The sequence below is a fragment of the Hetaerina americana genome, unplaced genomic scaffold (genome assembly GCF_022747635.1).
Source record: "Hetaerina americana unplaced genomic scaffold, ioHetAmer1.1.p SCAF_5, whole genome shotgun sequence".
Lineage (NCBI taxonomy): Eukaryota > Metazoa > Arthropoda > Insecta > Odonata > Calopterygidae > Hetaerina > Hetaerina americana.
This window is the reverse complement of record NW_027287095.1, coordinates 76959207-76978601: the sequence shown is the minus strand read 5'-3', so window position 1 is coordinate 76978601 and position 19395 is coordinate 76959207. Positions and strand designations below refer to the sequence as shown.

Below are 19395 nucleotides of genomic sequence, written 5' to 3'. Positions count from 1 at the left end.
ATCACAATTGTATGAAATTATATTTATTATGCAAATTTTGGATGCTAGGTGGAATAAAGGCAGAAATGAAACAGTGGTCTTCTTTTGTTAAGATTGCAACTTGCAGAACAAGAACGCATCAAAAAAACTAGACTCATTTTTTTGGATAAAAGGATTTTTCAACTTTATATTGACACCAATTTTTCAGAGTATTATCGTTCTCTTCATTTAAGAAATCTTTTTATTTGCATGAAAGTATTTAAAGCAACTGCCAAAGCATTATAAGCAACACTTATATTTAATAATCAGGGTAAGAAGTAAATAAATTCTCGTTTAAAGTTACAGTAGCCAAGTTTCAATTTCAAATTTCTGAAAATTACATGGACCAAGCATTCACACATTTTGTTCCTAAATAAAAATAAACTGTAAGAAATACCTTTCTCTTCTCAACATCTTCTTTGACGTGACCTTCCACTGGGAGACTCTCAAGTTCAGCCTTAGTCAAAACACTTCGAATATGAACTATTTCTTCTAAGGTAAGAGTTAAGCACTCCATTGCCTGCTGGCAGTGTTTCTGAAAAATAAATTTCTCATTAAATCTACAAGCACATGTGTAACTGAAGTGGCTGGAACCTTTTAAGGGAAGACTACATACAGGTGTTAGATCTTAATATATTACCAGGGGCGTACAGTCCACATTCATTAAACTCACACACCAAGTGCAATTCCCAAAGTTTCTACAAGTGAATTTTTGCAATGAATAATCATTAAAACTTGGAGGTATGCAATATAACACAATATCCAGAGAATAAAAATAACTACATTAATTAACAGAGGACATAACATTCATTGGAAATCCTAAGAAAGAATTAATCATTACTAAAACCAACTATGTTTCTATCTATAATATTAGTGCAGAAAAGGAAACATATTTATTAGAAAAAGGGAAAAGGAATGTTACCAAGTTGTAATGTACACAAACAGGCAGTTAACTTCTTTATAACTAACTAAGTATAAGTGTGATAATGAGAATTGTTTATATTCTACACGAGCATATTGTGCTGGTCACTAAAACGCTGATAACATGCACCTCCACTCATTCTAACAGTCATAACTTCTAAATTAAACACACTTATACTTAATCACTTTTATAATTATTGAGCAGGCCCATTCCTTAGACATAATTGGTGGAAAAGGAAATTAACTGCAGGTCATAAAATGTCAGGAAAAATTTTACACACCATTGTTTTTCCATTTTACTGATGGCATTTTATTCATTTCCTAGATACCATGGCAAAACATAAAGAGGCCATTAAATTGAACTACTTATGGCGTAGAACATAATTATCAAGAATCACCCCATATCAGTGGCATTGACATTTCAAAATCATGAATCAAAATCATGAATCAAAATTTTTGGTTTAGAAAGAGTCAAAATTCTTATAATAAGTTCTGGCAAAAGAGAAAATTTCACAATTCAAGTGTAGTCAGTGAATATAAAAAATTCCAGGATGGATATGCGACCCGAAAAGAGAAAAAATTATAGTCGATTTGATTTTCAAATCATCAAAACAAGTAAATATCAAGTTGGCAGCAAACTTGATATTGTGAATTGGCAATTTAATGAACTCTGACAAATTTGCATCCTCTCTCAGTTATTCAGATGACTGATTAATCCTTCCTTGGCCAATAATTGAAAATTACTATTAGATTTATTCTTTATGGAAAAAACATCAAATTCCATATGTCGTGATATAGCATGAAGATTATTTACGACATTCTAGAATGTACCTAATTTACAGTTCTAAATTGGTTAGTTACATCTCCATAAAGATTATAAAATTCATTAATGCTTTCCTGATTTCAACATTTTTAACTGAACACTTTCAGTCAGTACCCTCTCCTTTCATGCCACTTTATTTATATATTAAGAACACTGTAATCGTAACACCAAGAGATTAATTTTGTCATGCCTGCATGCAAAGTTAAAGAAAAATAAACTTTTTGACTGCAGTTTTGTAACATGAATTCATCTAAAGAAACAATATAGCACATAAGCGCTCATATTTATTTTCCTATCTTTGTTGTGTACCATATTTACACAAATACTGACCAACAATTGGGCATAAGTGGAGTATAACCAGAAGCTTGGAATCAATTTATATTTTTGCTGAATATTGCATTCTATTAAAATGATACAAATTAAAGGCTATCATTTCCATACCATTTTATTTTTAAACTGCATAAAATTTCTTTATAAATCGGTCATAAATATGGATTAACCACACATTTTAAAATTTAGATTTTAGTTGGAATATTCCTTATGATTTCTTGGAGATAGCTTACATCCCTCCTCTGTCCTCATTAATGTTGGATATTAGGACAAGTGATCATTTTTGGAGAATAATCCTCTTTTGTGTGACATGTCACTACAAAGCTTCAACTGAAAATGACATGATGTACACTTTCTACTACTTCTTCTACGTAACAATGGAAAAAGTTGTCAAAATTCATTTAAAAAATCACAGATGAGTAGATACAGCAAAGAATCACTCATTAATACAGGATTGTATTACACTACCCCTCTTTCTTCAACCATACACTTATAATTTATGTATAACTACAGTTTTAATAAGGGTTAAGCATTAGTTTTGTTTGCACACACAGCATTACATTTGTTTAACAGTTAAAAACAGGTAGATAACATAAATGGTTATGAAGTGATTTTTATGTCTCTTTCTGAGGAGGGCAGTATCACTTAATGACAGTATTTATTAGTTTTTTAAACATACATGTACTCAAATCCAATTAAAGACACCACAGAAGGAAAAACTGTTTCTGCTATTTTCATGACAATATTTTAATGTAGAGTTTGTAATAAATTATTATTTACCCAGTTTTCCTTTTCCCAATCACTCTCTGCAAATCTGCATCTGCTTACAGTACCCTATGAAGTAAATTTTAATACATTTGCTAACATAATAAGTGAAAAGAACAATGAATATCTTCAACTAAATTAAAAAACTGGCATAAAATTAAAAAGCTTACAGGTAATTATTAAGGCATAATATTTATTTAAAGGGTATTTAAATTAAACTTTCTAGGGTAAATGGCAAGCATTTACCTACCAAAATACTACATTAGGATAATTCATGCCTTAAAACTTCGCTTTGAACACATGCGAATTATATTTTTTGCCATAGGAGAATTAAATGCTCTCAATTAACAGCTTTTAGCTTTTGCATACAAATTTATGTAAAACACCATATATGTATTTAAAATGACATCCCATTTCAACCTTGAACCTATGATGCCTAATATTTTGCGAATGCTGCATTGAGTATTGCTTTGCTGACCATCCATTCCAATATTATATATATATATATATATATATATATATATATATATATATATATATATATATATATATATATATATATATATATATAGTATTATATATATAATTATACCGTTGTTGCTCAACTTGTATGTTGAGGAAATCATTAAAGAGTCATGGGAAGAACTGGAGGTTGGAATGAAAGTGGGCGGGGCATTTGTAAAATCAGTTAGGTTTGCTGATGACCAAGCTTTAGTTTGTCAGTCAGCCAAGGGGTTGCAAGCATTGCTGAGTGAATTGGAAATTCAGTGTGACAGGTATGGGATGAGAATCAATATCAATAAAACAAAGCTTATGCGATTTTCTAGAAAGAAAAAGACTAAGCTTAACATTAAAATAGGAGGGCAAAAACTAGAGTAGGTAGAACAGTTTACGTATCTTGGAAGTGTTTTGGACCAACACGGTCAATGTAGTAGGGACGTAAGGAGAAGTATTGCTCTAGGTAAAGAGGTTTTCACGAGGAGGAGGGTGTTGCTGATAGGGACGTTGAGTAAGGATGTTAAGAAAAGACGCGTAGCTATGTACGGCGTGGAAACATGGTCATTGAAACAGGAGGATAGATGTAGACTGGAGGCTTTTGAAATGTGGGTGTGGAGAAGAATGGAGAAGGTGAAATGGACAGAGAAGAAAACAAATGAGGAAGTACTTGGCATGGTGGGCGAAGAGAGGGGTTTGTTAGGAGAAATCCTATGGAGACAGGAAAAATGGATGAAGGGGGTATTGACCGGCAGTGGGATGTTGAAGACTGTAATAGAGGGGAGAATGTTAGGCACATGAGGAAAAGGAAGGAACAGGATAGGGATGTTGGATGGGATGAAGGGAGGAAGAAAGTATTCAGAGATGAAGAGGGACCTGATGTAGAGTAGGATACTGGATTTTGTGTTTTGTAAGGAGTTACAAATTGTTTATTTAGTATCTGTGTCCATCCAAATCCTACCTTAACCGGTAGATTACCATAAAAAAATATATATATAAAATTATAAATTATACTTATAGATATAACTTAATCCTGGAATGAGAGAGTCATTTCAGCATTATTTTTGTACTGTAGCAGTAAATGCCTACTTGAATAAAACTTATTACGGCCTTCAAATAGCACTCAAACAGGTTTATAAACATGTACATACTGTCTTCAACCATATCTCCATCTGAGAGATACTGAGAAAAATCAGAGTGCTACAGTTCAAGTTGTTTGAATACAGTTGGAAGGTATATTGAAAATACTTAATACACTTTCATTACCTAGGGCTTCATTGAGTGAAAAAATCCAAATTACAATCAAACGAAAGACAAACATCAACTGAATTTTTCCCCAGCTATCTACCAGAACAGTTCTATTTGTTTTGGGCAGAGAATTATTCCCACACACTCCAAGGCTGGATTAAAATCTTGTTCCACCTGCTCTTTACCTCTGTCTCTCTCTGTCTTTTCATTTCCTCCTACTTCCCTACAGACCCATAATTCCTCGGGGCATATTATTCACTCTAAAAGTCATAATTTCTATAAATAATAATATAATGATATTCCCTCCTCATCATCCAAACCTCATCTCAACTGTTTACTGGATGCTATAAATGAGATGACTTCACCAGAAAACGTCTGAAATGACCTTTGCCTTAGACAACATATACTTGATTCACAAGCACCAGAACATACTGCATTCACCCAAAGATTAGATGAGAATTTTTTCCAAACTTATTTACTGAAACAAGTTGTCTGCTTGCATTACCATTGAAAAGCAAATAGCTAACAATGTTCTGACCAATGTGAAATATGAAGGCATATTTTAGTTTTAGGTGTGTTCCAAACAAGGAAGTACACATGGATAATGATTTGACAGCAAAATCTAAACCAGAAGTGCCAAACATGGGGCCCAAGGTGGCCATAACTGTAGCCAACATGCAATTTTTAACTAACTAAACAAAATAATTTACTGACGCATGAACAAAAATTTTCAAAGATGGAAGCACATCAAGAGTAAAATTGAAATGAAAATATCAGATATGCACCTTATAAAGCTCACGTACAAATGAAAATACTTCAAACAAACCAGATGCTGATGAAATGACAGCTGCTAAGATAAAATGCCAAATATCCCACAAGCTTTATGCTGTACTTTTTTCATTTAATTTTTAGAACAATAATATTTTTAAAAATATATGTACTGAAGTTTTATTTAAAATTTTAGATTTGAAGGATATTTTAAAATTTTTCTGTAAAATATTTATTTCACTTGAACATTTTTTATTTTATGCCAAGGATATTTTTATTAATTTTATGCACCCAAAATTACCATTTACAGAGATGACTTTTAAAAAGCATACAGATGTATGCATGTAAGTTACTTCTTACTTATGTATGCATGTAAGTTAGTAGGTACCTTTGGATACCGGCATTCTACACATAATTACTAATGCTTTCCAAAATCTATACATTCCTATTGTCCCATTGATGAAGGCTTAATAAAGTCAATATGACGCTATTTAAAAAACGAAAAATATGAAGTACTTAAATCAATCCAGTTTCATGGTATGCCCAGATCTACACGATACATTCTATATCCTATGAAAAATAATGATTTATAATTGCATTTGCGTTGTTAGATTGTTTAGATAAAAAATTCCGGTCAAATTTCTCAGCAGAACAGGACATATATGGAATTAAAACAAAAATTGCATTCAATTTACATTAAAATATTTTCTTTGAAATACTACTGCAATAGAAACAGATAGGATCTCAAATTTGAGTCATCTTGTATTTAGGTAAATACAGTATGCTAACCTTTTTGCACAAATAACCTAGAACCATGCCTACATTTTGAAATACCTCCTGCTTAGGCTGTAAATCTCTTGTGATAAATATGAACTTAAGTATAAAATAAAAATAAAAGCCACAATCAAAAATGCATGAAAACAAATTGGGTTATGCAAAACGGACCATTACTGATTGGTCCATTGATTTTTAGAATCTAAGAGACCAATGACAATGCACATGCAATAGTTGCTTCTAAATTTAGTCCATCAAATATTTCAATAGTATAAGCCTACTTATTTCATTGTAAATATATTTACTTAGGATAACACTGCACGCCTCTGATAATATTTATTTTGTACTTCATGGGAACTGAGATGCTTAGAACAAAGGTGCCATCAAAATACGAAGGCGGAATAGGGAATTAGGGAATTTTGACACAAAATCAAAGCAATGCAAATATTAAATGGCAGGCATAATGCAGTTTAGAAAAATATGGGGAGGATGTTTCAATGCATGCTTCACTAACCGACTGTAGAAATTCGTCTTGTAATGAGATTCTGGAACATGTAAGCTCTGGTGGCAATGAGCTCAGATTAGCTTCACTGTCAAAGCTGAGAGCGGAAGCAGCTGATGCCGCTGATGAAGATGACGAGGTGGAAATGGTGGAGTTTGCTGTTGAGTTAGGTCGTAGATGGGGTTGATTCAAGCTGTCACGCTCACAGCCTAGTATAGAATGCCTGCGGTTTAGCACCACTGATCGCCTTGTAGGACACTGTGTGGCAAGGTCATAGGCTAGAGAAGAGAATGAACATAAATTTTAATTGGGAGAAATGTGACAAACACAATATACTTAAATGCTCACAATTTGTAAGTCATAAAGCGGTTTAATGCTAATGTATTGAGGATAGGCATATATCCATCCAAGATTCTATTTATTGATGTATTGAATATAGTCAGTTACATGCTCAAATATAAATTTAGTGAAATATTTTCAGGCCATTAAAATATGTTCAAAGTATTTTCACACATTTTTCAAGCCAAATGTTTTATTTATCACCAATAAAAAGTAAACTTATCCTCAATTCATTTAACCATTAAATTGCTGGTTATTACCCAATATTGTAATAAAAACTACCTTAAAAAAATTACTCCATCAAAGAAATTCAGGCAAACATAGATGCTAGAACACACTGAAATCTTTCTAAACCATTTAAATAGAAAAAAGTAGGTACCTACTTAAAGAAAGTAATTTATTCATTTAGGAATTGAAATCAAAAAGCGTAAATAGGTACCTAACCTAACAAGTGCACCAAGCATGCAATGAAACATCAAACATTAATTAACACTGCTTTTACCTTTCATTTTTAAGTGAAGAATTGTCTGATTACTAATTAGCTATAACAGCCATCAATTATCTATTTAGTTAAGCTTTATTAAAAGGCAGATTAATGGAAATGCATATTATCATATTGGCAATTATGGAAAAGCAAATTTGTTTACCACTGTTAGTTTAAACAATTATTTTAATAAGCTGCAAAGCTATGTTCCAATTTATAACTGAAGTGAATGTTGTCTTTACTGAAAATGTTGTAAGCGAGCATATTAGATATGAATTAAATGCACCTAATTACAATTTTTCATATGAAAAGGGCAGTAAAGATGTTATGTAAGTGTCTCAATTTTTCGTCCGAGTTTCAATTATTTTACACAAATTATTGAAAGTACATTCATACTAAGACTTAAGAGTAATGATGAAATACTTCAATTTTGAATGAAAAGATAGCTCGTTTGGCTTATAATATTTTGTGTAAACACAAACTTAAATATTTATTCTAAAAACTATTTAAATCATTTATCATTGGGAAAATATTAAGAAATTATAAAAGTTACAACGTATAATAATCAAACTCATTCAAATGAATAGAATAATTACGTAAAATAAATTCTGTAACAGGTAAATTCTCATTTTCCAAAACTACCAAAAAGTATGTTTCAAAAGGTTAGCCACATTTTACCTATGTTTGAATGCTTCAGGATACATTTTGATGGGTGTCTAACATTAACTAGACATGGTATTAAACTCATATATAACTGAATTGATTAAAGTCAATGTTTATACGCTATTTAAACTTGACATTTCACAATATTTTTAATGGGTATGATTTAATATCATATGGGGGTGCAGGATAGAGAATTTCATAAAGTTTATCTGAAAGGTGTAAGAGTACTATTGGAAGTGCATAATAAAGGGATGCAGAGGATGCTGTGCACCCAAGTCTATTCCACCCGAGGGCTCACTTCTGGCCACCAAGGAAAGAAACTTAATAACAAGAAAAATTGCATGAATCTATCGTCTGAATTTTGCATCTGCATCCATGACATGGTAATGAAACCAACAGGAATATATGCAGAGTATGCCCTCATATTAACAAAAATATGCTCAATTAATCATTACTGGAAAGGATAAATTGAGCTCCTTAAGGCCTCTTTTTACACTGACGATATTAGATAATATTTCCTTAGGCCACAAAGGATTCTTTTAAGTCATAAATGGAACCCTGTATGGTTTAAGGAAATATTATCTAATTTGGTCATCCTTCATCATCATTCACCAACATATTACATTTCAAAATAGCATAACCAGTGAAAGATCAAAAACAAAATATGCTAAAATATACAAACGCAGAAGATTTAAAAAAAAATGAGTGATTAAGTGAAATGTAAGGATAATAAAAGAATTGTGAATTAAAATGTTTGTATCCGCACGAATAATTTTGGAATGAGTGCATGAACATGCAAAACTCGGAAACAGATATTTAACAAAGGGTGTCACACATATTCAGTGCCTTGAATTTATACATGGAGATGAGAACATTAAAACAGGATCACTACAATGCCAGGTTTGGGTTATAATCTTTTATGGATAAATAATGGTTGACATAATTTGAAAATATGAAATGAAATTTTTCTTGCAATGAAAATACCTACTGTGGTCATAAATTATGGCAATTCCAAGATAACTATTGGTCACAAAATTCTAAACTAAAATGAAAAGGAGAACATGATGATGAGAAATGCAAAAAGTTTCTAATGACTTCATTAATAAATTCCATGCCCATCAGAAACTGAGCAGAAAACCTTGAATTGCAAAACAAATGTAAGCAGTAGGTTGAGAAATTTTATTATAGTTTCCATTATTGTGATGAAATATGTATTGGTATGACAATTCCCATTTATGTTTATGCCATCAAATTTTCACAGGCAAGGATAAGCCTTCTAAACACCAATTCATATGCTTTCTATCTAATGAATAAAAATCCAAGAAAAATCTGGATTACTATCAGTCATATCTAGGAACATTAGTTGCTGCTAGAAAGCCATACATTAATGGAAGGAGGAGCTTAATACATGCACCAGAAATTAATTATGTACTGCATCTCAAACTGTGGCACATGCTTTTTACTAGAGGCCAACCGATATTCAGCAACATCAAGAAAATATCAAAATAGGGGGTATGTGTTGGTCTGGGCCAATTTTGCCCCCTACAATCTTCCTACACTCAAGAATACGTCGGTTTCGTTCAGCCAATGAGGCAGATGTGCCAGGGATGTTGGTCGTGTCTGTCTTGGTTATCGAAGGGATACCTGTCCGTCGCCAAGGTGTAGGTTGCGTTCTTCCTTTGTTCTCAGTCCTTCCTGCTTTGTCCTCTATCCCATCCACTTGGTTTTCCCTTCCAAATCCAGAGTGATCACTTAAGTCTGTATCTAGTGGAGAATCCAACACCTGCCGAATGATCTCATCCTCATCGTCTTCATCATAGTCCTCCTGAAAACCAAGAGAAGATGTTCACGAATCATAAAGATGAACAACATTTTAAAAATTTTTTTCATCCAGAAATATTTTTCCCACCCAGAAATATTTTTTTCCAAAATCAGAAAGGAGAATTTTGAAATGGCTGCTTCATGTTATTTTGAGTGGACTTTCATCATTTACATGAGTGAACACAAATGGTTGTGAATTATAAATGGGGATAATTTATTATTTCAATGAGTATAAAATCAACCAAAATAAAATTTGGAAGCAATCAACATTAAATAATTGAACTGGCTGCTTGAAACGCTCAAATTAATCCCTAAAGCACCAATTCCTAGTGAAACTCCATTCACATACCATATAGGTACTGACACAGACCATGCAGATGCCCTTACACTTACATGCACTTAAAAAACTGTGTCTTCAAACCTGTGATTGTCAATTAATTGCATCGTTACTCTGCAGGTACTTTGTAAGCTGCCACTTCAAATAATGGTTTTAGTAAATAAATGTAATTTAATGGGGTACCATGCCTATGTATTGCGTAAGCATCACAGTATCTGAACTCTTTAATACATGAAAGTAATAATTAATACAATATATAGTAATTTGGTACATTAAAACATTGCTGTTAGAACAAAAAAGGAGATTTATAAACAGAACTACTAATAAGAGCAAACTAATCATGAAAAATGAATACTTTTACAAAAAAAACATAAATTCCATGATCATTTAACAGCACTCAGTGGTGGATGCTAAAACTTTTAAGGGCAAAATATAAGGGGGATGAGTAAAAACAGAGTAAATGGGTCTTTAAAGTGTTTTGAAGGCTAGGCTCATAACTTGAGCTCAAAACTGGAAAATACATTACCAGACTACACAACAGCTATGTTAGAGATGGAGCCAAACTTGTCAGAGAACTTATCAGGAAAATGAGTTTGACTGATTAAGGTAAACAGTGCAAGAGTTCTGGAGACACTTTACATGGCATTTATATTACCATCCATTTCCATCTATTTTACCTATGGCTTGTTTATATTTGAGTCGTGCAACTAACAGTAGTATCATTTGGAATTCCACGAGAAACAATATCATAAGTTCAGATGCTCAGTTATTTGAGTGGCAAATAAAAAAATATGCAACAGAACTTGGGCATTAACAAATGAAATATTGACTTCAGAGATGACTAACAACAGAGGCTTCTAGAGATCCCAGATCAGAACAACAAGCAGGGAATTCACTTCAAGCCTCCAGTAAAAAAAACACAAAGCAACACACTTTTGAAGAAGCCACAAGCTATTAAAAGATGCATGCTTCTCAATTTCTTTCAAAAAAAGGCCTTATTCAGCCAGGTAGTTTAAATACTTAAAAAAAACACTTGAGGATATTGGTGTATTTATTCGGCAACCAAACGAACTGTGTATCAGTCTGTGACAAATTATGTGATGACAATTAGATAAAAAAGGAAGAAAAGCAGGAAAAGAAAACAATACTCAGGGATTGACTACATGAGCAAACAGTTATAAACGCAAAAGAATGAGAGAGAGAGAGAATTTAGAGTAAATAAGCAGAGAGTGATTACCGGATCCAACTCATGCTGGAGATCTTGCCTAGGCTCTCTCGCGAATTGGACGTGGAGGGAAATAAAGCATTGGCATAGGAGGGCGACGTGCGTGGGTGGCGGAAGGTACGGAAACAGTTCCCTTAAGGTACGAAAATGTGGAGAGGTGGCCGCGGATAGTTTCTAGGAGACCGGCGGAAAGGGAGGCGAGGGCGAGAGGACAGGGGGAGGGGTACGGGAGGTAGGCACAGGCAACAGAGCCGGGAGACAAAGGCAAAACGCACATGATAGCGGAGGAGACGTACTTATCCTGCAGCCGAGTCAGTTCTCCTCCCTCTACATCTTCCCACGCACTCAACAGACGTGACTCCCTTCCCCCTCCACCTTCCAATCCATCCCCACTCCCCCAACACCCCCAAGGGAGCCTCCCCCAGTCGCTCCCCGCCCTCCACACCCTAATGCACGTAAGTCCGACCCTTTCTCCCTCCTTCCCCCACTCCCACCTACTCACTCAGCGACAGCCCTCCGCTGAAACTCGAGAGACGCGGCGCCGTCGATACGGCGGCGTGATGTGGTGGGTGGTGAGGGTTGGGGGGCCTCGGGGGCAGGGGGGGTGATACGAGGGGCGGAGAAAGGGGGTTAGGGGTGAGGGCACACAAAAGGGGCAAAGCCCGCCGCACCTGAACTCCGCACGCATGCGCGAATCCAGAATTTAACCCTTCCCCCGTTCCCACCCCTGTACAACTACTCTCCCTCCCACTCCACCTAAACCCACGAAAAGTAACCACGCCTCCTTTTCATTTTCCCCTCTACTCCCCGCATTCAGCACCTTCTCCCCCTCCTCTCCTCGGGATAATCCCCTATCCCTCCAACCTTTCACTCCGCCGCCTTATCCCTCACCGCGTTCCCGATCGAACCACCTCCGCCTGATCCCGACCCCCCCTTGGGGCCTGCCCTCACCGCTCTCCCCTCACAGAAATCCGTCGGACAGGGTGATCAATTGCACATCACTCGAGCCCGTTGACAGCCATCTACCTGCAAACGCCACTGCCAGCTCATTGACGGACGCCCGCATTCTCTCGGTTTAGCAAGACAGCGACTTATTTTCAGTTCGTAGAGGACGCGAGATAATTGTAGTAATATTCCACTTTCAGATGTCTCATTTGCTTCGCCAAAGACGCTGGTTACAAATTCGTCAACTACCCGATGGAACTGGAACGCCAAATTTAAGGGTTATTTGTTCCATGAAAAATGTCCACTATGCCTTCCGAGGTTTCCGTTCCGACGATGAAGGCTGGAAATTCCCATTACCTCTTGTCGATAGAAATTCGGAACTCAATCTCCCTAGCCCCAGGGCTTTCCGACTAAACTACACCGGAACATGAAGACAACATGAAGGTTGATGACAGGCCAATCGATATGAGGCATCGTAAAACTTTCAGCACCAGTTTTCCGTCGGAAGATCCAGAGAAGATTTATCTTGGCCATTACGTGAAACCGTCACTAACTGCCACGTGTTCCAGTCATCAAAGGTTTAAGGGTTTCTCAAAAACACATGTTTTGAGATATGGTGGTAGCGGAATAATGTTAAGGAACAGCAGCAGTATTTTTCATAAAAAACCGCAGTTGACTCAGAAGAACCCTTACCTTCCTCAAAGTACATTTATCTTCTGCCACGCAAGTTTTGATAAGATTGCCGCAGACTATCAAAGGCAATTATTTCTTCCTTTGTCATATCAGCTTTTAACTACTCAGTTTATCACCATTTTACGAGCTTTTAAACGCTCTGCAGTCGGCGTTTACTCACCAATTAAATAAAGCTGAATCTTATTATCAAATGTAAGCCCATTAATGTGTCAACTAAATTAGTCTTTGGGAAGCATAATTTTCCAAGACAGAAATTCGAATGACCGTAGGTCGTCTTTCATATTCTACCCCCAATTTGTGGACCTCAATAATTGCCTCCAAATGAAATTCTTGTCTTAACTCATTTATTAATTCCCAGTTTCATCAATTAAAATTTTCAGAATGTAAATATCGGTTGCCGCTTGTCTCGAAATTTGGCATTAAAGTACATTAGTGTTCTTCCCTCTCAGATAATTCTGAAGTACTATACGGTTTAAATTATTTTCCTGAGCAGAGATAATTAAAGAGAACGAAAGATAAATAATTAATGCATGCTTCGTGAACTAATAAGTCAATAACTACGGCGACATATTGCCTAATAAGTTTTACAAACATTTGCTTTGGATTCATCCTTGCTCTTAACCCATCATCAGCTTAATTACATCAAATGTAAATACACTATTCTCGATACTTTATTTTAAACTTGCAAGTCATTTTAAGGGATCAAGCATTTTAAATTTTATTAATTCAGTATTAGTCCGAAAACAGCACATTTTGGCCTTTACATCGAACTATTAACAACGATAACAATTGTCACATTTACAAACACCCAAGCCCTAGGTGGGGGAAAACTCACCCAGGCGGGAATCGAACCCGCGACCCTTGGAATGGCAGACGAGGACGTTACCCCGCCGTCACCGGGGTTTATGACTCCAAATAGAAAAAACTACGGACAGATGTATTAAGACTTTTTCTGTTCAATATTTAAGTGCCACTTTGTTATTATTGATCAAGGAGTAACAGTCATGAAGTTACTGGGCGTTGAATAATGTGAGGTTACATTTTTTTAGTGCCAATTTTTCCACTCTATTTCTCTCTCTCCTCGATATACTAAACTTACCGGTCTGTATAAGTGAATGTGCATATATGCATTCAAACTCGAAAACGTCTTCCGATCATAGGAATCACTATATGCATCTGAATTTTCATTCACCAGTAACATCTTAAGATTTCATTCTCCTATCTTAGTAAGTGTTCAATGCGAAGATTTTCGAAATTCTCCAGGGTTTCAATGAGCGTACTACCATAAACCGCTCTCTTATTTATGCGAACATCGTGCAGGATTTTTATCCTTCAGTTCAGTTATCAGTATTCTGAATGGCTAGAGAGACGTTTTTCAAATTTAAAATTGTAACGTACGCAAAACAATAGAATAAAATTGTATTTAAAGGTTCATCATTTTGTTTTAACTGGGAAAGAAACCCTTCAAAAGTATCTTTATAAAAAGAGAGATTTAGGAACCCGGGGACACTCATGTCAACTATTGACAAGAGTTTAAACTGATGTCTATTTTCATTGTTTGAAGGGAGAGCGAAATCCTCACACCTACTTAAGCACTAGCAGAGGAAGCAGGCGAACGACGAAAATGAACAAAGAGAGAGCCACTTCGCTCGCGGGGTCACCAAGCGCGTCGGCACGAAACAAGCCCACACACCTTGACATTGATCGCTGCATACGAAGAACGGCGTCTGTACGGCAATAACTATAAGAAGCACCTCCTGGCGACATTAAGATGATGACCTTCCTTCACCCGTAAGGTCCATCACCAGCCAGCGGATAAGGGACACACTTTCATCTAATGATGACGAAGCGTCTTCCCATATATCCCCTGAGCATCTCTCGACGAGACACTTCTCATCTGCCATACCGATGACGTGAAGGAAAACGAATATACGACGAGCGTTAGGAGTGGTACCCTAACCTGGAGCGGAATGGGCGAGTTCAAGAGGCGTCCCAGGTGGGGCGACACCGATCAAACGAGGAAATTATGTCGTAGGTAAATTAGTCCTTTCCCCACAAAGGGGAAAGTTACATTACATGCATGTGATGTAAGCGCACAAAATTTCCCATTTTCCAAGAACGACAATGCACATAAATATGGATCTGAACGAAAGCTAACCTGCACCCGCTCCTCAGTGATGACCAGTTCGCGGCACGTTAAGATAGATAACGATTCTGAGTGGTGAGGTCAGAATGGATTATATGAGAAGCAATCCATTTGATAAACGACTTTTGATAAATATTTTGATTTTTGATAAATAAATGATTTTTGTAACTGATTAATACTTGGATTCTTTCATATTTAAAAATTAAAATTTTGTGCATGTACATTATACTATTTTCTATATACTACTGTTGATTTCTAGTGCACAGGTGTCAAATTCTCGATGACTATTAACGATTAATTGAAGTTACTAGTTTATGATATGAAACCACGCGTTTATAGGAGTTTTTCCCATTATACAGGAAGTACACGTATTCTGGTGATTGAGGGTATGTCAGGATCATGGCAATTCGATTGCTGATTTAGTATAACTCGACAAGTAAGAATAAGGTAAAACTAAAGCATCACCACACTTTATGTTTAGAATAATTCTTCGGAGGTCTCAGTAATTTCAGAAATACGAGGGCCGCATGGCATATACTGTAACGATAAAGGCACGGCACAGTTGCCAGATAGGAAAGTATGATCGCTAGAATACGAGACAAAACGAATGAAGTCCGGTGTCACAAAGGACTCAAGATTGCGGTTGATTCTTCGGCGGACACAAAAGGGCCAGGAACTCGACCCTTTTACGTGTGTGCGTGGAAGAATACCCCGGTTGCGACCGACAAGAGTTTTCTCAAGATTGGCAAGGGGGAAGGGGCAGTTCACCGAGTGCATCAAAATTAGACGCACGCACCACCCGCGACACCTGTTGGATTTCTACGCGTCTGAATTAACTTCCTCTCCGCGCTCGCCCCCCCCCCCTCGCCCCCGCGCCCCTGAACGAACGACTGCTACGTTCGGTTACTTTTGAATGCTCGACCCGTCGATGCGGCGGTGATTGTTGCTTCGTGTTGTAGTCATTTCCTCAGATCGATTTCCCCCAAAATGAAAGTCGAACACGAGCATTATCGATCCTAGGAAATGAAAGGGGAGTCCAATGAGAACGCAGAACACTAACCCAGACGTGCTTTAGCTTCCACCTTATCGAACTCAAAATGTACAGGGGGAGCAATTAATGTCCAATTAGCAAGCAGTGGCGAAGAAAAATAGCTTCTGTCGGGAGCGCAAAATTCTCTTTTCTTGTGGGGATCAAACATTCTCATCACGCCACGGGAGTCCAATGCTAAGAGCAGTTAGAAGAGTTTCCTTTCTAAATCATTGTTGAAACGGTGAAACCAAACAATTACATTTAATTTATCACTGAACTTGGAGGTCATTTCTATCACTATCAGGGTCAAAATATTGTAACTCACTTGGTTCCCCTAGTTGATTATAGAAATAAATTTAAACTACGATACCAGTTTTGATTTTGCATGTGGTTTTATTCTCTTTTTACGGGTGGTGACCTAACGCCCCTCGTCACACGCCCTTGCGGCGGCTTGCGGGGGTATAATGTAGATGTCCCCGGCTGAATGAAGACATGGATTATTCTTGAAAATCTCAAGGATAAAAGGTTAAATCCAAACATTGATCCCAGATCAGGAATTCTCCATATCCTACGGAAACCACAATGAATGAACAATTAATTGTCTTTTCGATTGTATTTTATTTTATAAATAGCGTCAACACGTACGCTAGAACGACATGACGTTATCTGGCTCATACTATTACTGGTGCACCGGTTAGATTTTGATCGCACATTCTAACATAATAAATAATTCCAAGCCAACACGAATTCATTCATGTCGCAATTTGGATTTCAGCTCGCTATTAATCCATCTACCGCGGTCGGAAAAGACTAGGTTAACTACCCATTGACGTCATGTCATCAATAGTTCTACATTCATCTAATCAGAAACTTTCGGTTTTGAGGAAATACCCGATTTGGCTTGTTTTTAAGGCCATTAAATTAATAGCCTCACGTACATAATAATGACATAAATCGCACGTAGGTATATTAAAATGTAATTCTACCCCAGACTGCACTTTAAGGTACGGTTTCAAAGACCTTTCCTTGGTCCCAATTACTAAATCGTCAGTCATTTCTTGTCTTTGGGATATTTTAATAATAAATGTCGATTATAATCCGTTGCATTATTGTATTTCTGGTTTGGTGGGCATTTAGTTGGTCATCACTTCGCCAATGTTTTAAAGAATTGATCTTATATAGCAATTTTTTTATTCAAACCATGAAGTATTGGACTCCAATTGTGGTTTGCATCGGCCTGAAGAAGCAAGGTATGTCTAGACCTTTATTTCGTAGGTGAAATTTAACTAATGGCCATCCATTTACTGCAAAACTTGACGGCTGTCGGTTGGAACTTGGTCTAAGAGGTTCGGTCATCTTATTGTTTAAAATAATTAAGAAAAAAATGAACTACCGAAGGCAAATTCTTTGCCTCGAAGATTTCATTCCTGCAGTCCCGCGAATTTGAGCCATTCTTGGCAAAGAATCCCGTTATGAGATGGACATTCACGAACGGAATGGAAACATATACCTTATACATATATTATACCTTGTATACTAGGAGAATAAAGCTGGAAGCCACTTGACATGACAAGAAACCAAGCGAGACAGACTTTTAGAAAGGTTCAGAACATACGAGTTTAACAATGACACTAAAGAAATTAATACAGCCCCACACTACTTAGGCAGATCAGACCATAAAGACACGATGAGAGAGATTTCAGTACAGATAATTACAAATACTCATTCTTTCCCAGAACAATCAGGAATCATAATAGTTAGAAACCAAATTCACTATAGAAATATTAAATACATTATTTCAGGACAAGATTAAACGTTGCGTAGACTTAAGGTATATTCGTAAGTGCATGTGTATGTTAGCTGATAATATATGTATTTGCATGTGTGTAAGTCATACAGGCAGTGTGTAGATTGGCATGCATCTGTGGGTTTTTCGTGCGTTTTATTTTTAACTATGGGTGGTGACCTAACACTCCCCGCCACACGCCCTTGCGGCGGCTTGCGGGGTACTACGTAGATGTATACATGAGTCACAACAGCAAAAATAGATGGAGTCGTCCAAAGGCATCATCTTGCATGTGGACCAGAGAAGTCAGTAGTCGAGGCTACTATGCAGGCTAGGGCACTGCGCCATCAAGACAATTTGAGTAATTAGAACTTAATGTGCTTACCATGAGTTTAGAAAAGTCGACTTTTATGAGTCGCCTGGTGCTGTTGAGTGACGTCTCAGCGGGCTCCACCTCTTTTGTGAACATGAAGCTTTGGTCCACGGACACTGGAAAGAGAGGACGGGGGGGGACAATTAAAAAATAATAGAGGTGAGAACATGTGCCAATAGTAATGCCATTTGCTTACAGGTAGAACTTCTACAAGTCTTATTAGTTCATCATCTTACATCCTACTTAAGCGATGCCTAAAATGCACGCGTGAAACTAAAAAAAAAACCGAAGCGAGGCGAGCAATAGTCACCATACTCGCTAAATCGTTAGCTCATAAAAATTCAGCTAATTTCTGTGAAAGATTAAGTCGTGCATATTAAAACGTAGAACGTTTTAATATGCACTACTTAATCAAGGGTCTGCCATACTAAAAGCAGTGTGTCTACTTCTCACGGAGAACTAATTTCAAGGAGAAATAGGTAAAGTCCAACAGGTACGCATCGTGGATATTATTTACTTTCATTGGATCTTTTCATGAAATGAAGTACCATTATGCGAATACTCGAATTCGGATTTCGCATAGGAAATTCGAACGGACCACCTCATTTAACGCTCGCTGCAACGCAGTAGATATGTAGAACCACCAAAAACTGGAAAGTTTAATCAGTTATTTATTGTTTTCATGAAGATTATCTCAAGTGAAATTTAAATAAATCATCTTATGAGCACGAGAAAGTCCAAAATTACTTCTCACAAAGCTATTAAGAATTGTACAAGAAAGATATCATGACATTAACTGAAGTGACGCCCGAGCGTGGCTGGAAAATACTAACATTTTTCAGCAAATTCGACAGCAACAACTTATCATAGCAATCCAATCGCTGTTAAATTCTAAGATCATGGAATTTT

At 36.5% G+C, this 19395-nt stretch overlaps 1 protein-coding gene across 3 annotated transcripts in view; it reads right to left on the bottom strand.

Moving 5' to 3' along the window:
* The window catches only part of spir (spire type actin nucleation factor), a 448013-nt gene that overhangs the window by 3685 nt on the left and 424933 nt on the right, over positions 1-19395 (bottom strand). Inside the window, exons 9-13 of one of the 3 annotated variants that reach the window (XM_071591594.1) lie at positions 18499-18602; positions 9688-9955; positions 6657-6922; positions 2873-2926; positions 416-553 (exon numbers count right to left, since the gene is read on the bottom strand). In XM_071591594.1, coding sequence (XP_071447695.1) covers positions 416-553; positions 2873-2926; positions 6657-6922; positions 9688-9955; positions 18499-18602 — 830 coding nt within the window. The remainder of the gene's footprint in view (positions 1-415; positions 554-2872; positions 2927-6656; positions 6923-9687; positions 9956-18498; positions 18603-19395) is intronic. The other 2 variants (XM_071591596.1, XM_071591595.1) reach the window with 2 other exon arrangements.